Genomic DNA, 26,842 nt, shown 5'->3' on the forward strand with positions numbered 1-26,842 from the left:
CTGAAAACTTATTTTTTCCATGAAGTTTGAATTTTATATATTGAAAATTTTTGGTTCTTAATGTATACTTCATTTTTTAGTATCTTTTCAAGTGTACACCTGCACCTTTTATGTCTATTTTTTAAAAACATTAGTGCTGCTTAATCATTTTTTAGGGTCATAGTATAGTGTAAAATCTGTTAATAGCTAGCTATTGATGATTTCACCTGAAGCCCATCACGAGCTCAGGTCCTGATGCCTGTGTAGTTTTCATGTAACAAATAACTGAAAATTCATCCTTCGTCCTCCAGTAGACCTGGACGGTAGTTTATGTTTCATCTGAAACATTGGTGGCACGTCTTTGATTACTGTGTTTCCCTGAAAATAAAATCTAACCGGACAATCAGCTCTACTGTGTCTTTTGGAGCAAAAATTAATATAAGACCTGTCTTATTTTACTATTATGCTTATTTTACCAGGTCTTACATAAAATAAGTAAAGACTGGGTCTTTACTATAAGACTTGGTCTTCTACTATAAGACCAGGTATAATATAATATATTACCAGGTCTTATATTAATTTTTGCTCCAAAAGATACATTCCAACTGATTGTCTGGCCAGGGTTATTTTCGGGGAAACACAGTATACACGTTTTCTCAGGACATTGTGTGTCCTAGAGTTGTGACTGCAAGGTAAATCCCTCACAGGTGTGCCAGCACCATCCATATCCTCATCGGTGGTTGTCTGAGGGCCAGGCACAGAGCCGGAAGACGTGGACCTACCTGATGGGCTCCAGTCTAGTTCTTCGCACCACTCTACTGTTGTGTTTTCTAGATGCTTAAGTATAAGCAAAATCAGAACTTTTAAAGTGCGTCCCCCCCTTCTAATATTCTCCAGCACTGTATTAATTCCTTTCCTTCCACCCTTTCAGTCTAATCTTTTTATCTGATGTTTCCTCACCTGCCCTTCAAACACTTAATTTTTTAGTCTAAAAATACTTTTAAGCATTGTATTGACTAGATTCAACTATATTCACTGTTCTCTGACTCACTTAACAAGAGGTCTTTTGGGAGACGGGAAGAGTCTGTGGTTCCTGATGTTACTTTCAGAGGTTAGTTCTATAATTGAGACATGAAAGTCTTAAAGCATAGAAACAGTGTACAACCATAAGGATAATCCTTTGTCTGGATATGTAATGTCTATCAAAATAGAATTAATATGTTATACATTTGGGACATAAACGATATTCATTTCATTTAATGTATTTATTATCTTATTAGCTTATAATTCAAATACTAATGTTGGCTTGCCATCTTTATAGATTATCTGTTAAATTGGTTGTGAAATATTGCTTTAAATACTTTTAAGTAATTTTACTTTTTAAATACTTTTACTCCCCCACCACATGTAGCGTAAAAGAGCAGTGGACCTGAATGTTAAAATCTTGGATTTGAGTAGTACATTTCTTATGGGAGCCAACTTTCCCACCAAGATTGAGAAGCATCTCTTACCAGAACACATTCACCAGAACTTTGTACTTGCTGGAAATCATGTAATAATTGATGGTCTGCATGCAGAAGCCCCCGATGACTTGGTATGTGTCCTCCATTCTCTTTAGAGTTGAAGTCCCAGCTGTGTGTGTCTACTGTTTTAACCCAAAACTCAGTCATAATATAATCATAACATGAAAAATACTTTGGTGTTACTAAGTCCTGAAATTTTAACTTTGGGATTGTTAATTCCATAAGTGCTTTGAATGATGAAATAGTTTAATTATTCATGTCTTACAAAGAACTCATTTTTAAAGTATGGTAAATAACAGCAATGATTGACATTCTAGACTGCTTGGATTTTTAATGTCTCTGGTCTTCACTTCACCTGGTTAAGGGTGCACATTGAGTGCACAGTTTTGTCTGGCCATACTCCATAACAGAGAACACCAGTCAAGTATGTTATTGTAGTTCATGCTAGTTTATGAATCTAAAAGCTTTATTCACCTTGTACAAACCACTATTTTTTATAGCAATGATCACCTGAAGAATAAAGTGGGTACAGTTAGTCTATATTATTATTGTATAAGATTTCAAGTCATGGTATTTATATGTGTTATCATTTGCTGTTTAAATATAGGTACGAGAAGCTGCTTATAAAGTTTTTCTTTATCCCAATGCTGGTCAATTGAGATGTTTAGAAGAATTGCTCAGCAGCAGAGATCTTCTGGCAAAGTTAGTAGGGTATTCGACTTATTCCCACAGAGCTCTTCAAGGAACAATAGCTAAAAATCCAGGTAAGCCAAAATAGGATTTTTATGTATGTGGACTTATGACTTAAAATATTTAAAAAAATTATTTTTAATTGTGGTTAATATACCATATTAGATGAGCTTCAGTTGTACAACATAGTGATTCAATGTTTATGTACCTTACAAAGTGATTACCATAGTTAGTCAAGTAACCACCTGTGACCACATATAGTTATTACAATATTATTGACTGTTCCCTATGCTGTACATTACATCCCCGTGACTTATTTTATAACTGGGTGTTTGTACTTCTTAATCCACTTATGCGTTTTTGTCCAACTCTCCCACCGTCTTTCTTCTCGCAACTGATCGTAGAGATCAGTTTGTTCTCTATGAGTTTGTTTCATTTTGTTTGTTTGGTTTTGATTTTTGATTCTTCATATAAGTGAAATCACACAGTATTTGTCTTTCTCTGTCCAACTTACTTCAGTTAATGTAATAATGTCTAGATCCATCCGTATTGTTGCAAATGGCAAGATTTTATTCCTTTTTTATCACTGCGTAATATTCCATTGTATATATGAACAACATTTTTTTCATCCATCTACCAATGGGCACCTAAGTTGCTTTCATATCTTGGCTATTGTAAACCATGTTGCTGTGAACATAGGGATGCATATATTTTTTGAATTATTGTTTTCATTTTCTTCAGATATACACCCAGAAGTGGAATTACTGGGTCATACAGTAGTTAGATTTTTAATTTTTTGAGGAATGCCCATATTGTTTTTCATAGTAGCTGCACCAATTTGCAATCCCACCAACAGTGAACGAGGATTCCCTTTTCTCCACATCCTTGCCAACACTAGTTATTTGTTGTCTTTTTGATGATGGCCATTCTGACAGGTGTGAGGTGATAACATCGTTGTGGTTGTAATTTGCATTTCCCTAATAATTAGTGATCTTGAGCATCTTTTCATGTTTATTGGCCATCTGTATGTCTCCTTCGGAGAAGTGTCTATTCAGGTGCTCTACCCATTTTTTTAATTGAATTGGTTGTTTTTTTGATGTTGAGTTGTATGAGTTCTTTATATATTTTAGATGTTAGCCCCTTATTGGATGTATCATTTGCAAATATCTTCTCCCATTCAGTAGGTTGCCTTTTTATCTTCTTAATGGTTTCCTTCACTTTGCAAAAGCTTTTTACTTTGATTTGCTTCATTTGTTTATTTTTGCTTTTGTTGACTTTGCCCAAGGAGACATATTTAAAAAGATTCTTAAGACTGATGTCAAAGAGTTTATTACATATGTTTTCTTCTAGTAGGTTTATGGTTTCAAATATTACATTTAATTTTTAAATCCATTTTGAGTTTATTTTTGTAAATGGTGTAATAAAGTGGTTTTCTTTTCTTGCATGTTCTGTCTAGTTTCTCCAACACCACTTATTGCAGAGACTGTCTTTACTGCATTATATATTCTTCCCACTTTTGTTGTTGATTAATTAACCATAAAGGCATGGGTTTATTTCTGGACCCTATTCTGTTCCATTGATCTCTGGGTCTGTTTTTATGCCAGTACCATGCTGTTTTGATTACTATAGCCTTGTAGTACAGTTTAATAGCAGGTAGTGTGATCCCTCCAACTTTATTCTTTCTCAAGATTGCTGTGGCTATTTGGAGTCTTTTGTGGTTCCACATAAATTGTAGGGTTATTTGTTCTAGTTCTGTGAAGAATGCCATAGGTATTTTGATAGGGGTTGCATTGAATCTGTGGATTGCTTTGGATAGTATGGACCTTTTAACAATATTAATACTTCCAATCCTTGAGCACAGTATATGCTTCTGTTTATTGTGTCTTCTTCAATTTCTTTCATCAGTGTCTTATAGTTTTTAGAGTACAGGTCTTTTACTCTCTTGGTTAAATTTATTCCTAGGTATTTTATTTTATTTTTTGATGCAACTGTAAATGGGATTGTTTTCTTAATTTCTCTTTCTGCTAGTTCATTTTTTGTGTATAGAAACAACAGATTTCTGAATAATAATTTTGTATTCTGCAGCTTTCCTGCATTCATTCATTAGTTCGAATAGTTTATTTGGGTGGAATCTTTAGGGTTTTCTATATCTAGTATAATATCATCTACAAATAGTGACAGTTTTACTTCTTCCTTTCCAATTTGCATATCTTTTAGTTTTTCTTGTCTCATTATTGTGGATGGGACTTCCAACAGTTATGTTGAATAAGAGTGGTGAGAGTGGGCATCCTTATCTTGTTCCTGACCTTAGAGTAAAAGCGTTCAGCATTTCATCATTGAATATGATGCGAGGTGTGAGTTTGTCATCTATAGCCTTAATTTGTTGAGGTAGTTTCCTTCTGTACCACCTTTGTTGAGAGTTTTTATCATACATGTATGTTGAATTTTTTTTTTAAGGCTTTTTCTTCATCTGTTGAAATGATCATACAGCTTATCCTTCATTTTGTTTATGTGGTGTATACATTAATTGAATTGTGGATATTGAACCATCCTTGCATCCCAGGAATAAGTCCCACTTGATCATGGCATATGATATTTTTAATGTATTGCAGAATTTGGTTTGGTAATATTTTGTTAAGGATTTTTGTGTCTATGTTCATTGGGGAAGTTGGCCTGTAATTTTCTTGTTTAGTAATATCTTTGTCTGGTTTTGATACGGGTAATGCTGGCCTTGAATGAATTTGGAAGCCTTCCTTTCTCTACAGTTTTTTGAAATAGTTGAAGAAGGATAGGCATTCATTCATTCTTTGAATGTTTGAAGAATTCATTTGTGAAGACATCTATGTTTGTCGGGAGATTTTTGATTACTGATTCTATTTCATGTATCGTAATTGCTGTGGTCAGATTTTCTGTTTCTTCCTGATTCAGTCTTGGCAGATTATATATTTCGATGAATTTATGCATTTCTTCTAGGTTGTCTTATTTGTTGTCAGGTAATTGTTCATAGAATTCTCTTACAACCCTTTGTATTTCTGTGGTGTCCATTGTCACTTCTCCTCTTTTCATTTTGATTTTGTTAATTTGGGCCCTCTCTTTTCTTCTTGATAAATTCTGGCTAAAGTTTATCTTGTTTTTTTTTTTTTTTTAATCTTTTTCAAAAAACCAGATCTTAGTTGTAGTGACTTTTTTTTTTAGTCTATTTTATTTATTCCTGCTTTGATCTTTATTATTTTCTTCCGTCTACTCACTTTGAGTTTTGTCCTTTTTCCAGTTCCTTTATGCGTAAGTTTAGATTGTTTATTTGAAATTTTTCTTCTTGTTTGTTGTGGTAAGCCTGTATCACTGTGAATTTCCCTCTTAGAACTGCTTTTCCTGTGTCCCAAAGATTGTGTTTCATTTTCATTTGTCTCCAAATTAACCCATTGATTGCTTAGTTGCATGTTGTTTAGCCACCATGTGTTTGTGTGTTTTCCAGTTATCTTCTTGTAATTGATTTCTTGTTTCAGACCATTGTGATCGGAGAATATGCTTGATATGATTTCAATCTTCTGAAATTTACTGACACTTGTTTTGTGGCCTAACATGTGGTATATCCTGGAAAATGTTCCATGTGTACTTGAAAAGAATGTATATTCTGCTAAGTTTGGGTGCAATGTTCTGTAAATATCTGTTACTTCCACCGAGGTAATGTGTCGTTTAAGGCCACTGTTTCCTTGTTGGTATTCTGTCTAGATGATCTATCCGTTTATTCAAGTGGGATATTATAGGTCCCCTACTATTGTTGTAACACTGTTGATCTTTGCCTTTATGCCTGTTAATATTTGCTTTATCTATTTAGGTGCTTCTACGTTGGGTGCCTAGATGTTACAAATGTTATTGATCTTGTTGGATTGGTCCCTTTATCATTATGTAATGCCCTTGTTTGTCTCTTGTTAAAGCCTTTGTTTTAAAGTCTACTGTATCTGATATAAGTATTGCTACCTTAGCTTTTTTTTCATTTCCGTTTGCACGAAGTATCTTTTTCCATGTCTTCACTTTGAGTCTGTGTCAATCTTTTGATTTGAAGTGAGTCTCTTGTGAGCAGCAATGCATGGGTGTTTTTCTTTTCTTTCTTTCTATTTTTAATCCATTCAGCCTACCCACTAGCTTTGGACTGGAGCATTTAGTCCATTGACATTTAAAGTAATTATGGATAAGTATGTACTTGTTGCCATTTTATTAATTTTCTGATTGTTGTTGCAGTTATTCATTTCTTTCTTCTTTTTGTATACAGTGATTACTTTCTGTGGGATTTGTTTGGCTTCTTTTTTCTTTATGTATCTACTATAGGTTTTTTTTGGTTTGTGGTTATTATAAGATTCATATATAACAAGCTATGTTTATAGCAGTCTATTTTAAGTTGATGGTCCCTTAAGTTTGAATCCATTGTAAAACCACTACATTTTTACCCCTACCTCATTTATGTTTTTGATATTGTATTTTATATCTTTTGTGTGTGTATGTGTGTATCCCTTAATTCATTAGTGTAGTTACACATGTGTTACTATTTTTGTCTTTTAACCTCCATACCAGCTTTATAATTGGTTGACCCACTACAGTTATTTACTAAATGTTTGTCTTTATCAGTGACATTTTTTCTTTCCAATATTTTCTTTTTTGTTTTTGGTTTGGTCTTTTCTTTTCCACTTAAAGAAGTCCCTTTAACATTTCTTGTAAAGCTGGTTTATTTGTGATGAACTTTAGCTTTTGCTTGTCTGGGAAACTCCCGTATTCTGATTGATAATCTTGCTGGGTAGAGTATTCTTGGTTGTAGATTTCTTCTTTCATCAATTTGAATATATCATTTCATTCCCTCTCGGCTTGCAAAATTTCTGCTGATAAATCAGTCAGTAGTCTTAAGTGGGAACACTTATAGGTAACTAGTTTTTTTCTTGCTGATTTTAAGATTCTCTTTTTATTTTTAACGTTTGGCATTATAATTATGATGTGTCATGGTGTGGGCCACTTTGGGATCACCTTGTTTGGGATTCTCTGGGCTTCCTGGACTTGGATGTCTGTTTTCTTCACCAGGTTTGGGAAGCTTTGCACAACAAATGAGAGAGACCATTTCTTTCTCTCTTCTCCTTCTGGAACCCCTTTATGATACAAATGTTGGTATGCTTGATGTTGTTCCAGAGGCCCCTTAAACTATCCTTAGTTTTTAAAATTCTTTTTACTCTCCAATTGTGTGATTTCCAGTACCTTCTCTACCAGCTTGCTGACTCATTCTTCTGCATCACCTAATCTGCTATTGATTCCCTGTAGTGTATTTTTCATTTCTGTTGTTGTGTTCTTCAGTTCTTTTTAATATTTTTTATCTCTTTTTTGAAGGTCTCACTGAGTTCATCTTTCTTTCCCTGAGTTCATTGAGCACCCTGTAACCAGTGTTTTGGACTCTTTTCTGGTAGATTGCTTATCTCCATTTCACTTAGTTCTTTTTCTGGGGTTTTGTCCTGTTCTTTCATTTTGAATATATTTCTTTGTTTCCTCATTTTAGCTGTCTCTCTTTGTTTATTTCTATGACTTAGGTGAAACAGCGACCTCTCCCCATCGTGAAGGAGTGGCCTATCTAGGAGCTTACCCTCTGTAGACTGTGTCTGGTTTCTTGGTGGGCCAGTTGGAGCTGGAGTAGGCGTGGGCTGCAGGGAATACCGAGGGTCAAGCCCCACCCAGGCGCCCCCTTGGCAAGCTGGTTAGAGCTGTAGTTGGAGTGGGCTCAGGCATAGGGTGTCCCAGGAGTAAGCCACACCTGGGCCCAGAGCTATAGCTAGGGTGGTGCAAGTTGTGGGGATTTGGGGGACAAGCCACACTGAGAGGCCATTGGGAGTTGTAGTTAGAATTGGCTCAGGCCAAGGGTATCCTTGGGGGCAAGCTCATTGAGGCCTGGAGCTGTAGCTGAAGTGGGTGCGGTCTGTGAGAAGTCTGGGGTAAGCTTCAGAGGCTGGAGCAATAGTTGGAGTGGGCACGGAGCCGAGGGGACTCCAGGGTGCAAGCCTCAGAGCTGGTGTGGACTGGGGGCTTGGTGTGCACTCTGAAGGTCTTGGTAGGCTGGCTAGTATGTCTGGATTGTGCTTTTGCCCATGCAGCCAATGGGGGGGGAGGGGGGGCCCTAAATGGCGTTCTCCAGTTCCTCCGACAGCGAGAGAGTTCCCACAGTTACCCTCCAATTTGCCAGAGATTGTAGAATTAGTACATGGATTTTTTTCTCGTATAGTTTAGGTGACTTTTAAACCAGTTTTTCTGCTGTACCCAGTGAGCGTATAGGGGTGGTGTTGCAATTTTAAACAGAGTTGTCAGGGAAGGGTTCGCTGAGAGTGGGACATGTGAGCATAGACTTGAAGGAGATGCGGAATGAGTCTGTGGTTGTCTAGGGGAAGAAGGTTCCAGATAGGGGCACAGCAAGTGGAAAGGTCTTGAGGCAAAAGAGTACCTGACATGTTTGAGGAAAAGCACACAGAACAGAGTGGCTAAAGTGGAGTGAGCGAGGGGGTCGAAGGTGAAAGCAGGCATAACAAAGGGCTGTATTAAGTAGGGCTTTTCCTCGAGTGAGATGGGAAGTTATTGGAGGATTTTTGAGCACAGAAGTAAGATGATGTCACTTAAATTTTAATGGCATGTCATGTACTGCTGATGTTGAGATAGGCTGCAGAGAGGCAAGGATAGAAGAGAGACCATTTAAAAACTGTTTTGCAGCAGTCATGATGACAAGGGTGGCAGCTTGACCTAAGTGGAGATGACAGTGGAGGTGGTAAGATGTGGTCAGATTCTGGATACATAGCAGTTTGAAAGGAGAACCAAGGTTTTTGACCTAAGCAACTGGAAAGACAGAGTAAGTTACTGTTAACTAAGATTGGGAGGACCAGGCACTTGGTTTGGTTCAAATTAAATGTGAGATGCCAGTTGGTGTTCAAGTGGCAACATTGAGTAGACAGTTAGATATAGAATTATGGAACTGAGGAAAGTGTTCTGAGCTGGAGATATAAATTTGGGGGTTTATTTAAGGTCATGAGACTGTATGAGAGTCTCATGACTCTCATGAGTGCAGCCAAGGGAGTGACTGCACTTAAAGAACATATGTACATGGAATGAGCTCTGGGGCCCTCCAAGCTTAAGAAGTCAGAGATATGAGGAGATACCAGTAAAGGCCACCAATAAAGAGCAGTCAGAGAGGGGGAAAGTGAACCGTGTGTGGTCCGGGAAGCCACATGAAAGCAGTGCCTATTTAAATGAATGAATTAATTTTTAAAATATTTTTTTATTTTTCAGTTACAGTTGACATACAGCATTATATTAATTTCAGGTGTACAACATAGTGATTAGATATTTACGTAACTTACAGAGTGATTACCCCTATAAATCTAGTACCCTCCTGACAGCATACATAGTTATTACAATATTATTGACTATATTCCCTATGCTATCCTTTATATCCCCATGACTATTTTGTAACTACCAATTTGTACTTCTCAATCCCTTCCCCTTTTCACCCATCCCTCCAACCCCCTTCCCATCTGGCAACCATTAAAATATTCTCTGTATCTACAAGTTTGTTTCTTCGTTTGTTTTGTTTTTTAGATTCCACATATAATTGAAATCATATGATATTTGCCTTTCTCTGTCTGACTTATTTCACTCAGCACAATACCCACTAAGTCCATTCATGTTGTTGCAGATGGCAAGATTTCATTCTTTTTTATGGCTGAGTAATATTCCATTATATATATGTACCACCTCTTTTTTATCCATCCATATATTGATGGACACTTAGGTTGCTTCCATATCTTGGCTATTTTAAATAATGCTGCAATGAAGATATAGATGCATATGTCTTTTTGAATTAATGTTTTGGGTTTCTGCAGATAAATACCCAGAGGTGGTATTACTGGGTCCTTCTTTGTCTCTCGTTATACAAACTTCGTTTTAGAGTCTATTTTGTCTGGTGTAAGTATTGCTACCCCAGATTTTTTTTTCATTTCCGTTTTCATGGAATATCTTTTTCCATTTACTTTTTACTTTACTTTCAGTCTGTGTGTGTCTTCTGATCTGAAGTGAGTCTCTTGTAGGCAGCATATGTAAGGGTCTGGCGTTCTTATCCATTCAGCCACTCTGTTCTTGATTGGAGCATTTAATCCATTTACATTTAAAGTAATTGTTGATACATTTGTAGTTATTGACATTTTATTTGTATTTTTGATTTTTTTTTCTTCTTTAGAAATTAACATTTCTTGTACTACTTTGGTGGTGATGAACTCCTTTAGCTTTTCCTTGTCTGGGAAGCTCTTTATCTGTCCTTCGATTCTAAATGATAGCTTTGCTGGGTAGAATAATCTTGGTTATAGGTCCTTGCTTTTCATCACTTTGAATATTTCCTACCAATCCCTTCTGTCCTGCAAAGTTTCTGTTGAGAAATCAGCTGGAAGTCTTATAGGAGCTCCCACGTAGGTAACTAACTGCTTTTCTCTTGCTGCTTTTAAGATTCTCTTTTTGTCTTAATCTTTGACATTTTAATTGTGATGTGTCTTGGTGAAGACCTCTTTCGGTTCATCTTATCTGGGATTGTTTGTGCTTCTTGGGCTTCTGTGTCTATTTTCTTCACCAGGTTAGGGAAGTTTTCCGTCATTATTTCTTTAAATAATTTTTCAATTCCTTGCTCTCTTTCTTCTCCTCCTGGTCACAGGTGATGAGAATGTTGGTACACTTGATGTTTTCTCAGAGGACCCTCAAAATATCTTCATTTAAAATAATTTAAAAATTTTTTTGCTGTTCTGATTGGGTGTTTTCTGCTACCTTCTAAATCGCTGATTTGATCCTCTGTATCTAATCTACTGTTCATTTCCTCTAATGTATTCTTCACTTCAGTTATTGTATTCTTTATTTCTGATTTTTATTATGGTTTTTATCTCCATTTTTATGTTTCCTATGTCTTTGTTGAAGTTCTTGCTGAGATCATTGGGCATCCTTATGACTGGTATTTGGAACTCTGAGTCTGGTAGATTGCTTGTCTCCATTTTGTTTAGATCTTCTTCTGGAGTTTTGTTCTGTTTTTCTTTTTGTTTTTTTGTTTTTCATTTGGGACATGTTTCTTTATCTCCTCAGGTTGGCTATCTCTTTGTTTATGTCTGTTTATTAGGGAGAGCTAAAAAATGTTTCCTGGTCTTGGTGGAATGGTGTTATGTAATAGTATCATGTGAGGCCCAGTGGTTCAGACTCCCTGGTCACCTGAGCTTGGTGCTCCAGGTGTGTTTCTTGTATGGGTTGTCTCTGCCATCCTGCTGTAGTTGAGCCTTGATTACTTTTGGCATGTCAGTGGGTGGGATTGACTGGCTGACTGGCTGTGAGAACTGTTGTGCAGGGGCTGACCCTATGGATCAGGATTCGCTTTAGTGAGGCTCTGGTTCCTGCCTAGTTTGCCCTTTGGGTGTGTCATTTCTGAAGGTGATTCGTTGGTGCTTTGGTGTGGTCTGAAGCTGGCCACCGGGTGTGTTGGTTCTGGGATCTCTTGGGATGGCCTCTGGTTCAGGCCAAGGTCAGCCACTGCCTGTGCCCTCCTTGGGGCCACTTGGTATGAGCTACAAAGTAATCTGCAGGTGGTGGCCACTTGTGGTGGGCTTGGCAGTACGTGGGAGAGGCTAAGCTGCAAACTGAGGCTAGCGGCCACTTGTTCTGGGCTTGGGGCTGCTTAGCAAGAGGTATGGGGCATGCTGAGGTCAGATGCTGCTTGTTTGGGGTTTGTGAACCTTTGAGAGAGTTTAGGAAAATTTGCAGCATGAGCCAAGACAGGTCATTTGTATGGGAAAGCCACTGTAAGCAGCTTGGGTGGTGTGGCAAGTTGGGTGGTTGGGATCTTGGAATCACCAGTGTGGGGCAAAAGGTGTTAACCAGGTTGTTGGAGACTCAGATATGGAGTCTGGGTCAGGGGAGGGCTCAATAAAGGACAAGGGCTTCTTCCAGTACTTCTGTCTGTGAGGAAGCTGCCTCTCCATCTCTTGCTCTGAAGCCAGACTATATTCATTTCCTTCCCATATGTCCCTGGTGCCTTTCGAGCTGCTGCCCCAGCACTGGAGGTCAGAGTGAGTGAGTCCGTCAGCGAGAAGTCTGTGTGTGGGCCCTTTAAGAGGAACACCTGTGACTGCAGCCACCCTCTGTCTCAGCCACAATCTCTGCTGGTTTTCACAGCCAGAAGTTATGGGGACTTCTCTTCACAGCACTGGAACCCTTGGCTAGGGATCCTGGTGTGGAGTGGGACCCTTTGTTCCTAAGGAGGGACCTCCACATAAGCGGAGTATCTCATAAGATGAGATATTCCTTATGATTTTTAACCTCCACACATGGGTGTAGAACCAGCCTGATCAGCGTCTCCGCCCCTCCTACCAGTCTCCACATAGCTTATTCTGTATGTCCTTAGTTATAGGACTTCTGGCAGTTCTCAATAATGGCTGTTCTCTAGTTTACTTGTGATTTTGATGTGGTTGTTGGAGGAGCATGTACAGTTTACGTACTCTGCCATATTGATCGAAAGCATCGAAAGTAGTATTTTAAGGAGAAGAGTGATCAGCCGACTGAGATGCTGAGGGCAAGTCAAAGCTGAAGAAGGTTGGGAATTGACCATTGGCTTGAGTGACATGGATTGGAGGGTACCAGACCAGCAGCAGTAAATGCCAGATATCATCAGAAAATCACCATTGCTTACTAAGTGATTAGTGTGATAACACGACGTGTTTGGAATTAAATGATTGTGCACCTGGTCACATACGATGTGATCTATATCCTTGAATGATTTAAAATTTAGTTGGGGAGCTCAGATATGTATATATAAAGGTAAATAATACTCCAGGTTGGTGTCTTTTCAGTGCCAAATGAGTAGACAAAACAATGCCATAGGATTTTAGGAGTTTGGGAAGTTTGTCTGTTTGACACTTATGTAGCTGTTGAAGGTTTCAAGAAGGAAGGGAAACTTGAGAACAGGCAGTGGAGGAACGGAGCTTTCAGCAGAGAGGAGGAGGAGGGTAGAAAGGGGGTAAACAAAGGTTAAGGTGGGCATTCATGTGACAGGTGAATTAGAAAATAATTTTCCAGTGAGGCATTTATTTATTTTGGGTGGTTTCAAAATCATTCTTTTTAATGTGACAATTTTCCAGTAAGATTAATTGAGGTAAATGTTTCATTTGTAAGATAGCTAGAAAAACAATGGGTGAAAGTTATTAAAAAATAGTAATTTAGAAATAAGCATACACAGATATTTATTTGAAAACAGTTCTCTTTGGTAACTGGTATGATATCCTGAAATGAAGTTTCATTTTAAACTAAAAATGTTTTTTTCCCCTAAAATTCCTAATACCATCTAATATGATATTTAGGGTAGAATTTTTAGGATTACTTTGTACGAGGCTTGTGCTTAGTAGTGACAGTGATAAGAAACCCCATGGCTTCTAGGTTTCAGTTAACCTCCATTCTTTTCTTAGCCTTTTATTTTACTTAGAAAGGAGATAACCTCAATTGAAGAGGGCAAGAAACTTAAAACCATATAAAAGATCATCTGGAACATATAAAAACAATGTTTGTGGCAAACTCTAAAATACATATGAGCTCTGTACACATAAGTCAATGGCAGAAAGTGCTAAATTCAAAAATACACATGAAAACTTTCCTACCATGGGGAATAATGATGATTACACAGTACAGTATGTCTTTTATGGGTTTGTAAAATACTAAGATTTATAAGTGAAGAACTTTAAAAAATTCTAACAGAGCTTAAATTTGTAATGTCCTAATTTTGCTATGTATTCTTTTGGTATTGGTTCTGAATAGAATATCCTACAGTTGTATATAAAAATAAAAATAGTTACCCTGAAAAACATTGATTTTTAAAATCTAATTTTCAGTGAATCATGCTTGTAAATTGTATTGATTTTATCAATCAGAGCCCTAACTATCTCTTTAAAACTCAGAAAAATTAGACATGTATAAGAAACTTTTTTCCTTATACATTTGAAATTTTCAATTTTTTTCTTTAGCCTTATTTTGGGGTGTGATCTAAGGCTTTGGATTATTCCTGTGTCAGTTTAATTTGTTTTTCTGATAAAGAGATTATCATCACCTGGAAATATTTATTATATGCCTAGTGTTTGTTAGTAACCTTGCTTCCTTTGAAAATCATCACTTTAAGGGTATGGTAGTGTATAATTATGATCATCACATTATAATTTTAACAAGTATGTTCATTTTATTTTACATAGTTAAAGGTATTTTCTTTTGGATTTCATTTTTAGAGACTGTCATGGAGTTCCTTGAGAAACTATCTCACAAACTTTCGGAAAGGTTAGTTTTTATTCTACTCTTTAGAATATATGTCTTTTTTTTTTAAGATTTGATTTATAAAAAATTAGGAAAGGACCTGTTAAGAATATTAGTTTGAGAATATCGGGTAGGATCTGTGGACTCTTTAGCAAGAGATTAAGTGAACTATGAGGTACACTGTGAAAGCAGATAGTTGTCTTCCTGAAGTGACAATCTTAAAAATTTAGGTCGTCCTCTCTGTTTAGTTATTTGTCTTTAGGAGCTGTCATTGATGTGTGATTTAAAATTTTTCCGAACCTTTTTGAAACTATGTATTTCAGCTTGTACCATTAATTTTATGTCAAGTTCAGGAAATAGTGTTTTTTGTCTTTTGGCCTAAATATTGGCAGCCCACGGATGTGGCAAATTGATCTGTGTTTTGATTTTGTGTATTTTAAGAATGCTCTGATTCACCGCTTGTAATTTCAAGCTGAGTGGTTTACTTTCTGCTGTGTATCCCTTAGTTCTATTCTTGCTTACCCTCCTTCCCACTGCCCTGTCTCTTTGATCATGTCACTCGTCCTTCACCAGCGCTCTTCTAGTGCTTTCGTGAAGGGCAGTGCCCAATAGGCATCAGATACCTAGGATTCCAGGAAGAGGCATGTTGTGCTTTGTAAAGGAAGGTCATGTTCCTGCATTTCTTTCTTATAAGGCTGTCTAAAATTTCATTTGCCTCTCTAACTACACCAACGTGTTAAATTTTAGCTCAAATTTCCCTTTTCTATTATAAACTCATGCCTTAGAACCCAATCCTCTCTAATTTGGATTACATTTATAAATCCCAAACTTTTCTTTTAATCCAGTGTACCACTGTGGCTTTGATATAATGAAGTGGAAGCGTTAATTATGCAGTTATGTGAGAATTTATTCTACTTTGCTTTGTTGGTTAATTATAGTATTCTCTGTCCACTTGTGTGTAGGTTAGATTATATTTTGAGCTAACATCTTCATATTTTTACAGTCACATATAGGAATTCATTCTAACAGAAACTTCACATTCCACAGACATTAAGCATGCATTTGATTATTGCCCAGATAGTATTTTTCTGTGAGGGAAAAATTATGAATAATCTTTAATATTATATAATCTATGTTAATTTTTTATAGAAAATAATTTGTTAGTTTCTTACCTTTTTAAGGTATAACAAAAAATAGTGATTTAAAGTTTCCAGATTAATAATTTGTATATTCCTATAACATTGCTAATTTTTCTAAGCTTTAGTACTTTCAAGACACATATCTGCCAAGATGCTTTTTAAGGTAGAAATTGCAGTCATTTACTGATGTATATATTGCTCTCTCTTCTAACACATGTAAAATTGAGGTTAATACTTGTTTATATTTGTACTACAAATTCCTTCTAGTTTTATCATGAATATTAGGAAGTGATGTACGCAAACTAGTTCTTTTATAATGATAAACATTTTGCCCTAATAATTAGTAACAAATCTGTTTTACAGAACGATAAACGATTTTGAGATGATAAGAGGGATGAAAATGAAACTAAATCCTCAAAATTCTGTAAGTGACTGTGTTGGAATATTTTTATTATAATGTAATAAAATAGAATAATGTAAACATTCTATTAGCTAAGGTCATTATCTTTTGACTCTAGAACTTTCTAGTGATATGCTGAAAGTGTATGTTTTCTTGTTTCTGATCATTGGTTTTCATGAATAAAGGCATTGAGATATTGGATCCAATCAAATATATGGTGATGGGAGGAGAACTGACTCTGGGTGGTGAACACACAATGGGATTTATAGATGATGTCATACAGAATTGTACACCTGAAATCTATGTAACTTTACTACCAATTGTCACCCCAATAAACTTTAATTAAAAAAAAAAGAGAGATTGGATCCAGATGTCTGAGGCTGATGTTTCCAGGAAATCCAGTATATTTTTGTTGATTAGTTGACATAATATATACGCATGTGCGCACACACATGTATATTCCCATTTACACATATATTATAGACATTTATACACACATGATGTATTAATATATACTTATTCAAAGGCTGCTTCCATTCTGTAGAAAGTTGGCTTCTCAGTTTGAAGCAGCCTTTATTTAAGGAGCCTCAGTGTAGGCTTGATCTAGCAGGTGACAGTTTTAACCATCGGTGTTAAGGTTGCAGTTTACTCATTGGTTTGCTGATTTATGGAACTCAGTTAAATAGGTTGATATGACTGACAAAGTATACCCATCCTCAGAATACTTAAGTGTTATTTTCAAACACAAGATCAAATGACTGCATGATCTTACAGGACAGACTGATGTGTCCTAATGGCCCGAATGCTGGCCAAGTGATTGGGTGCCCTGGAGAGTGATGGGATTCCAGGTATTAGGACACTGGTTCCCATGTGGTCTGAGGGTGCCACAGGATGGCTGGGGTGGTCTATGCCATTCTTCCCAGGTTCAACCACTAAGAAATGGATTGATCATTTCTAGAATAGCATGTCAGTTCTTTGGTTTGGTAGGCAAGTCTGCTTAGGAAACTAGATACTGGTCAGAATTTACTTTGATAAATATAGAAAGAGAAAAAAGAATGTGTTGCCAAAGCTAGTTCACTGAAAGCTAATATGGCTTGAACTATCCTCCCTAGACATTTTTATATGGCTGTTGATGCAGGTTATTCGGCAGGCATTTGTGAAATGGCCAATCTCCTCATAAAGTTCCTGTTTTGGTGAATGGTACGTACCTCTCTGTTCACCATTACCTGAGCCAGAACCTGGGCTTACTCTTGACCAGTGGTTCTCTGGACCAGAAGCAGTAGCATCAACAGGCAACTTGTTAGAAATACAAATTCTCTAGTGCCAAATGAGGGCCACTGAATCTCGAGTCTGTGTTTCATCAAGCCCTCCAGGTGATTTCTCTCCACCCCCGGCCCCTTATAATCAGTGGTCAAGTCCATGATTCTCCTTTCCCATATCTCCACGTTCCCTCCCCTCCATGCTCATTGCTACAGCCCTGGTTGAGGTCATTATTGCTTCTCACCCAGATTACGATAGTTGCCAAATGGTTTTCTTGCCTTTTGTTCTGGCTCCCCCCAAAGCCATCCTGGATTCTCACTGTCTAGTAATGTGCCCAGCTGGTTGTTAGTCACAGAATAGGTACTCAGCACTTATTTGAAATATGAACAAGTGAATGAATGAATGAATGAATTACCACCAGAGGGATTTTTCTGAATAGCAGATCTGATCATGTGACTCTTATTTAAAAATTTTCAGTCACTTCCTGTAACTCTCGGATTTACCTTCCTGTTTGTTAGTTTTTCCTGCCAAGCCCTTCATGATTTTGCCTCTTACCTGCTTTTCTAGCCTTATCTTCTGCTGCCCCTATTGGCCAAGTTAGTGAGTGTCCTTTGCTCCCTATTGATACCTGTGTGATGTTCATATGCTTTTTCATTTACATTAGCTTTGCTTCCATTGCTTTCCTTTCTTTTATTTTATAATTCTAATTGATTTATGTGCCAGCAACTATGGTAAGTAGCTTTCAATAATTCACAAGCACCATACCCAGGAATGACTTTCCCCTTTCTCATCTGGATTAAGTGCTCCGGTTCTTCAAAACTCAAGTTAGTCTTTGTCTCCTCGAAACATTTCCTGACCTTCTGCCGTGATTTAAATACCCTTCTCCTGGGCTCTGTTTCACATGGTACAACTTCACAGACAGGATGTACCGTTTGTTTCAATGCCCCATGGTTGCTGAGTCACTTGTCTGTCTACTGCCTGGACCATCATTGGCTTCTTGGTGAAAGGATCATGTCTGATTTGTTTTTGTATCATTAAAGCCTGCACGCTGTCTGGCATCTGGCAGATAGTAAATGATCATCTATGGGAGGAAATCTGTGCCAGGGACTGAACACTTGGGCTAGAGTCCCAGGCATGCTGTCCCTGACCTTCAGGAACTCATGGGGAGAAAGAAAATAAACCTACACGTATCTTACATTGGTGTAGAAATATGACCATGGAATAATGTCCAAACTGAAATTTCAAGAAGATAATGCCTAAACTGAAATTTTGAAGGATGGTGGCAATAAGGATAAAAGCCAACATTTACGAGCGCTTGTCAATGCCAGGTGTCCTATTTAATAGTTTAAGTGCATTAAGCAATCCTGTTTGGGAGGTGCTGTTGATTCATTCAGTAAATAACCATTGGGTGACTACTGAGTATCAGGCAGTGTTCAGAGCGCCACCAGGATATAGTAGGAACAAATGCAAACAAAGTCCCTGCCCTCATGAAGCTTACATTCCAGGGGAAGAAAACAGAGTAAACACATGAAAAAAATAAATATGCGCTGTATTATGTGGTGAGAAGGGCTCTAGGAAAAATAATGCAGAGAAAAGGGGATGGAGGTTGCTATTTTACATGGAGTGGTCAGTAGGAGGACCCTGGAGCAGAGACTTGGAAGAAGTGAGGGAGCACGCCATGGAGACGGCACAGGGAAGAGCAGGCGAAGCAGAAGGAACAGCAAGTACAGAGGCCTGAGGCAGGAGCATGCCCAGTGTGATCGAGGAACAATGAGACAGCCCGTGTGGCCAGAGTGCAGTGAGGGATGGGGAGAGCAGCAGGAGGGGGGTGACACCAGGTCACGGGGAAGGAAAACGGGAAAGCATCGATGGGCCGCAATAACCTTTTTAAGTCGTCCAACTAGTGTGGATCGAAGACTTGAACCCAGGCAGTCTGACTTCGCAGCCTGGTGTCTTAACCACTCTTTCTGTCACCTGGACAGTTTGTGGGGAGGGTGATCCTTCAGGTTTTCAAGCATTCCTTTCTTTCAGCATTTTGTACCAGTTGTCAAAAACAACTATTACAATATTTCTTTGTGACATGTTTTCTTTGCCAAGACTAGAGTTAATTCTACTTTAGTTACATTTTAAATTGTTGCTTTTGGTTTTGGGATCCACCCTAAGCTTCTTTCTTAGATTTAGAAAGAATCCTAATCTTACCTTTAGTACCCTAATCTTACTTGCAGTGTGTTTTATAGATTCATACATGGGCTACAGTTTGGGGGAAATTTCAGCATGGCTAATTTAATCTATTAATGTTGACTTTTATTAGTTTACATTCAGGATCATATTTGTTTACCTTTTCCCCAAATTCTGAGATTATGCCATATTTACTATACATTTCTACTCAATGATTACAGAGAAGTCAAAATAAAGAGGCAGGTATTTCCTGCCAAGTCATGAATTTTAAGGGTTTTTATAAAACTTTGCTGATATAATAATAGGTTTACATTTTAAAAGATAGCTAAATTATTGATAAAAATTGTGGAATAGTCAGTCGCTTTCATAACAGTAAATTTTTCCGTCGTAGGAATTGATGCCTTGGGATCCCCCTTACTACAGTGGTGTGATTCGAGCAGAGCGGTAAGTTTTTTGAAAGATACTTAGGTATGAGCAGAAAGAAAGACAACAATATTTGTTGAGCACTTTGCACATTAATTATGCAACTACTCTCCTCACTCAGTTGCTCACCTTACCAACCTACCTTCTCAAATTCAGGCCCTGTGCTGGCTTGGTCAGCATCTGCCCACGTATTTTAACATCTGGGTCACAAAGCTATGCTCTCAGTCACAGTACAGTGCTCGACCCCTCCCCCACCAGCCTATTTTGTGGCTTTTGTCATTTCCTGTCTAAGACTCTGACCTGTCTCCCCATGGAGTCTAGTGTCTGGCCCCTCTCTGCCTCTTCCTGTGTGTGCCTTCCAGGTTCTCTTACTACACTGAACACGTTGGAGTCTGGGACTTTGCTAAAACCCTTGTTGTATCTCGTTTCTGGTCGAGGGTAATGAAGAAATAACGTAGTGCTTGGCATGGCGCTGTGTGATTTTCTTACGTTTCCTCATTTTTATTTCAACATATTTTCAGCACGTTATTGGCATATCTGGAAGGATATTAATTAAATCAAGACTTAGGAAACTTAAGTTGATCGAACCACTCCTCTGGCTTCTACATTTGCCTGTGTAATTATATTGTGGCAAATTAGTAAATTTCCCCCCCCCTAAAAATTCCCTCTTTCTGTCACTTTTCTTTTTACACGTAAACCCAAGAAATATGGAAGCCTGTTCACAGTGACCACCTTCTTTATGTTGATGTCCCAAGCAACTTTATATGCACAATAGGAGTTTAAAAAAAATCTTAATCTTACCCTCCAACCAGTCATTAACATTTTTCTCTTATAATTCATTTTATGCAGTTTAAGAGAGTTAAGATTGATTTAAGTAATAGAAGAAAACAGAAGTTTTGTGCCTTTTACTTCATTAAGGCATGTTGGCATATATCATGATAATATATTTATTTGATTGGTATTAGACTTTAAAGCCTTTTTATTACTATGTATTATTCAAGCATCAAGTAGTAAGTACCTCACTAAAATTAGACTTTGTTTATTTTAATGATTTTTTTTGGCATTTGTCATAAAGCAGAAAGCAATAACTATATTTGTTCTTTTCTGTACCAGCAGGAGGAGGTACTTTAATAGTGTAGAAAAGCTTACCCACTTAATTTTTATTTATTCCCCCCCCTTTGGCTTCTCCATTACATCTCTGTTCCCCAAAACAATCTTACTTACAAAGCATAATTGTCTCATAACCAGATATTGATACTTCATCAGCTACTATTTTTTTTTAAAGATTTTATTGGGGAAGGGGAACAGGACTTTCTTGGGGAATAGTGTGCACTTCCAGGACTTTTATCCAAGTCAAGTTGTTGTCCTTTCAATCTTAGGTGTGGAGGGTGCCGTTCAGCTTCGAGTTGTCCTTTCAGTCTTAGTTGTGGAGGGCGCAGCTCAGCTCCAGGTCCAGTTGCCCTTGCTAGTTGCAGGGGGTGCAGCCCACCATCCCCTGCGGGAGTCGAACCGGCAACTTTGTGGTTGAGACCCCGCACTCCAACCAACAACTGAGCCATCCGGGAGGCAGCTCAGCTCAAGGTGCCGTGATCAATCTTAGTTGCAGGGGGCGGAGCCCACCATCTCTTGCAGGACTCGAGGAATTGAACTGGCAACCTTGTGGTTGAGAGCCCACTGGCCCATGCGGGAATCGAACCCGCAGCCTTTGGAGTTAGGAGCATGGAGCTCCAACCGCCTGAGCCACCGGGCCGGCCCCATCAGCTGCTATTTTTAATACATGTATCCCAAATTCAGCATCAGACATCTTCTCTCTGAAAGCACATAAACTGTTATTTAAAATCTGTTATAATTTAATTATGATAAAGTCACAGTGAGTACTTAGAATATATTATAGCTTAACATAAGATATTGTTTCACAAATGTGTTTTATGGCTGCAAAACTGCAGACCCTGCTCCCTATCGTTGCATAAAAAATATAATTTCTCTTTTAAAGCTCTTTCAGAGAAAGATTTGGCTTGGTTGATTGACCTGTTAAGATGTAGCATAAAGGAATACTAAATTTTTTTTATTAATGCTTTCCATATGTATATAAAGTATTTTCTTTGATTTTTGACATTGCAGAGTAATATGTTAGATGTATTTCTTTCTAATTTTTTGCTACTGTGATTTTTATGTGGTATTTCTTCATCCATATTGTGTCCCCATACCCCTTATTGTTTTAATTAATGGCTTAGCCTTAAATTTAAGTGAGATTTTTGTCATTTAACTGTACTCTGTAAGTATAGCCTGCCCAAATGGTGGTTCTGTGGAAGTTACATATGAATATTTGAGTATTTGGAAAGATCTAATCAATTGGAATTGAAAGTATATGTATTAATTAGGGGTATGAGATCCCTCAAAAGTTTGATTGTGATCTTAAAAGCTATTGAATAAAGGGTAGTGACCCCCTCTTCTGCATTTCTACCAGAAATACAACATTTAAAAGTCTTTATGTGGCTGACTGACTGTGGCGTTAGTACTTAGACGTACCTGAGCCCCCAAATAAGTTGAGAGTTCTTACCTCTCTACACCAGCCACAGAGATGGGGTCTTACTGTCCAAATCGGCCACTGGAAAGAATGGCAGCCTGTGAGGCAATGAGGCAGTGGGGCCAAGAGCATGTTCCCTGAAGTTGGAGGGATCTGGGCAAGGCCTGGCTCTACCACTAAATGAGCTATACCCGATCTTTGGAAAGTTACCTATCCTCCACGTCTCTTGGCAAAGTTATCTATAAAATGGGGTTACCGTAGTCCCTACCTCATAGGTCAGGATTAAATGAAATAATGTTTGTATTATTAGTACTAAAATAACATTATTATATGGAATTGGCCATCTGTGGACATTCTGTTAGAGAATGGTCCACTCTAAGAGATGTTTTTTTTAAGTGTTCTCAAAAATCTTTTGAAGGAGGGGTCAGTTCTCCCTTAAAGCTTCTGTAAGAAAACACTCATCTAAAATGTAATGAATGTTATCAGATTAGTTGTAGAATGCTTATCAGAAAAGATTCTGATGATAGATAAAGGGTACTGAGTCAGGGACGTCCATCTTGCCAGAGTTTTCCAGCATCACTGTGTCCGGAGTGGAGGTACCCTACAACTGGCTGGCAGGGCAACTCACTTCTGGTCCCTTCCCTTTTCAAGGTTGTGGGATCACTACTGCCTGCAAAAGAAAATTGGAGTTGTCATTCAAGGCCTTCTAGGATCTGCTAGCATCACAACCCACTCTTCTTTAACAATAAATACATACACGCCAGTTATTTGTTGGGTATAGCCGGCCCTACTGGTTGTCTCCCACCACTCCTCTTCCTCCACAATTTACCTAAGCCGCACTAAACTCTCTGACCCCCAGCCAGGTGCCTGTCTGTCTCAGAAGAGCCTGTGTCTGGTGGCCAGTCAGGTTCCCTTTGCCTTCTTTTCTGTCTTTACCTATGAAATTTTGCCAAGTGTGCACGATGCCTCCAGGTCTGCACTAGCCTGTGCAGCTCTTGCTTCCACCATGCTCACAGCCTACGTGTACATGGTTGACCTTCTAATTGTGTTCTTTGTGTCATTTTATTAAGTGCTTCTTTTCAATCATATCTTAAAGCTCTTAAGAACAAAATTTGTCTGTTTGCAGTTTAATGTGGAATATACACTCTGGGCTCTCAGTAACATATTGGTGTGCCAAGAAAAGGTTGCTGCCACAATCCAATGCCAACAGTAGTCCCCAATCTGGGTTGCAGTAAAAGAATCTTTACTGAGGTGAACAGTTTGCGAACCTGGGAAACACAGCCTCTGGAGGACACTGAAAGTGTGCTCCCTCCAGACTAAGGGGAGGTCTGATTAGTACCTGCCCTAATCACTGATTGGTCCATTTTTTACGCAAATGAGGAATCCAAATGAGGAATCAAATAGCACTCTCCTGATTGGTTGGAATCATGCATCTTGATTGATCAGTATGGAGCCACTCTGATTGGTCGGTAAAGATGCCAGTGCCGATGTAGCTGCACATGGGGCAGGTCTTAGCCCATTGGTCAGAACAGGATTCCAGGAACTCCTTTGTAAGTTTTGGCTCAGACAGCAGGAATGAAGTACAGGAGGCTTGGCAGCTCAGTTTGTGCTTGTCCCCTAATATGCAGTGTGCGTGAGAGGACCCCAGTAAACAATGGCTGCTAGACTCTGATTATGAATTTGGGCCAAGTTAACCACAAGGCGTCCTTTTCAGCAGGTTTATTCCTTCTTGGGGTTCACAGTTGATAACCATTGTTCAAGCCTGTGCCTAAACCAGTAATTGGAAATTCTTATTCAAAGCAAAGGTAGTGACATATTTTTGTAAAGAGAATATCATATTTTAGTGAAGGACATTTTTCATCGCTCAACCTTGTTGAAAGTAGTGTGACCCTCTGGAGGTCTTTGTAATGTGCATTGGTTGACAGAGGTTTTTACCAGGCTTGTTGGTTCTTTGAGTGAGAAATCACCAACTATTCCAGGAACACAGTGTAACCTACATAATATCCACCAGGGGATTTAGTGTATTTAATTAAAGTTTCAATACAAGTTCTTTTATTTTGCTATTAGCTCAGTAAAAGAACCAGAAAACGGGATGCAGAAATGCTTCAGATGGGATTGTAAGAATTGGGTGTTTTAAACATCTGTTTTAAGTAGCTTAAAAGGCAAATGATTGAGTTCGCTTTAAGGTTTTGGTAATCTTGATTGACATAAGTAGGCCGAGAAGCACAGGTAATGGATGAGAAAAGAAAGGGAAAATAGTTTGGGTTTGAGATTAGAAGAGTGGAACACTGTGAAGATTTCTAAATCCTTGTTAAATTCCTCCACTTTCAAGTAAACACTTAATTGTGTGGTTTGACATGAAATCAAAAGTAGAAGGGGCTTTCCTTGATTTGAGGTTTTTTTCAAGTTAACCCCAGGGACTTTTTTTTCTCTTTTATGATAAATATTTCAGAATTATTTCAAGTTTCTTAAATGTCTGCCTAAAGAAAAGAAAGAACCTATTAGAAGTAAGACAAGTCAGACAAGAAATGAATGTGCCAAAGGTTGATCCTTGAAAATAGTTGCGTAAATGACTGATGGTAGTAAATCTTACAGAGCAGCTAATTTTTTCTTTTTCAAGTTTTAGTGGTAGATTGTTCATGGAAGACTAAAAGTAATTCTTTAAATTATAAAAAGTATATTGAAATGATTTCATTTAAAATTAAATTTTATTTTCGATAAATTGGCAGTACATTCACATGGTTCAAAAAATCAAAACCAGATTAGAAAGTATTCACATTGAGACATTTGATCTCACCCTGGCCCTCTTCATAGCAGTTCTCTCTGCCCCTGCCCCCCCCACCCCAGGTAACCATTTTAAAGTTGTGTATCCTTTCAGCATGTGGCTTTTGTTTTTAATGCTTGGGACTTTATTTCTTTTCTGCCAATAATGAGTTTCAGTGAATCATTATTTATTTTGGTGCTCCTGTATAAAGCTATCATTGGCAAGTAGAATTCAGTGTTTGTTCCTTGCTAAGGAATATACTCAAAATCTCAAGAGCATTCACGTAACGAAATAGGAATGTTTTGTGTTTTAAACTATTTAGGAAACATTGGACTCTCACAGAAAATGGTATGGTGGCATTTCAAGAGCATAAAGCCTTCGGTTTGATATGTGAAATTGTACTCGTATACTTTATTTATTAATATATGAGTAGCAAGCAGGGTGCTTTCATTTAAAAAAAATTAACCTTTATTATGAAAACTTTCAAAATAGAGATAGAAAGAATAAATATAAGTAACCCGCATTATTCCTCTCCCAGGTTGAACAATTACCAAGATTTTACCATATTTCCTTCATCTTTTTCCTTTTCTTTTTTCTTCCTTCTTATTACTAAAATATTTTAAGGTACATCTTAGATCTCATGTCATCTCACTCTTACATATTTATTATGTATCTAAAAATTATGGATACTTTCTCACATACATTCAGTACCGTTATTCCCTAATGAAGTTCACAGCTGTGTGTTGGGTCATCTAATACCCATTCTATATTCATATTTCCTTGATAGTATCAGGTCTTGTTTTTCCCGGTTGGCTTGTTGGAACCAGAATCTGAACAAGGCCGACACATTTCATTTGTTGTTTCTGTCATCTGAGCCTCTCCATATACCTCATGCCCATACCCAAATTGCCACCTTTTTATTTTTTCAACTTGTTGAAGAGACCCAGCTATTTGTTCTACAGAATTTCCAAGCTTCTGGGGATTTATCTGGTTGCTTTCTTATGTTGTCATTTTGCTGGTTCCTTTATTCTCATAATTCCTGTAAGCTGGATGTTAGACCTTTCCCCTTCCCCCTCCTCATTATTTTTGTTTATTCTGTCTTACTGTTGTGTTTCAGATATGGCTACTAAATCTCACGTATTGATATAATCGAAGACTGAATGAGAGGCTACAGGTAGAGCCTCTCTACCCTAAGATTTGGTTCGAGCCTCTGTGATAAGGGTCTGTCACCTAGTGCCATATCAGTGTAATTGTATCCTTTCTCCACAAGGCCAGGCCTGCTGGTTCACTTTCCTACTTTTTTAGAATGATGATGAAATTGCACTCTGTTAACTTTAGTTCTGGTTTATGTTAATCACAATTCTCAGTGAACTGTGTAGCTGATCTGCACCATTAGGCAAGTCACTCCCTGATTCCCAGAAAGTTTGGGTAGAGCATTTTCTTGCAGAGGTCCACATAGAACCCAACTGGCAATGGCTGATTCCTTACAAACCGGAGAGAAAACAGATTTTCTTTATTTTCAGGACAATGTAATTACCTGAAAGGTAAACAGGTTTCTAGCATCATTCAGTTCCTTTATTGCTCCCCTGCCTTTATTTAACCAGACGAAACAGTAGCTCTCCCTTT

The 26,842-nt window shown here is 37.9% G+C and overlaps 1 protein-coding gene across 3 annotated transcripts in view; it reads left to right on the plus strand.

The window, feature by feature from the left end:
* The window catches only part of MIPEP (mitochondrial intermediate peptidase), a 198,527-nt gene that overhangs the window by 23,356 nt on the left and 148,329 nt on the right, over positions 1-26,842 (plus strand). For all 3 annotated transcript variants that reach the window (XM_081045712.1, XM_081045714.1, XM_081045713.1), the window contains exons 6-10: positions 1,391-1,573; positions 2,110-2,266; positions 14,501-14,549; positions 16,028-16,088; positions 19,894-19,946. In XM_081045712.1, coding sequence (XP_080901838.1) covers positions 1,391-1,573; positions 2,110-2,266; positions 14,501-14,549; positions 16,028-16,088; positions 19,894-19,946 — 503 coding nt within the window. The remainder of the gene's footprint in view (positions 1-1,390; positions 1,574-2,109; positions 2,267-14,500; positions 14,550-16,027; positions 16,089-19,893; positions 19,947-26,842) is intronic.

The sequence above is a fragment of the Rhinolophus hipposideros genome (assembly GCF_964194185.1).
Source record: "Rhinolophus hipposideros genome assembly, chromosome: 4".
NCBI lineage: Eukaryota > Metazoa > Chordata > Mammalia > Chiroptera > Rhinolophidae > Rhinolophus > Rhinolophus hipposideros.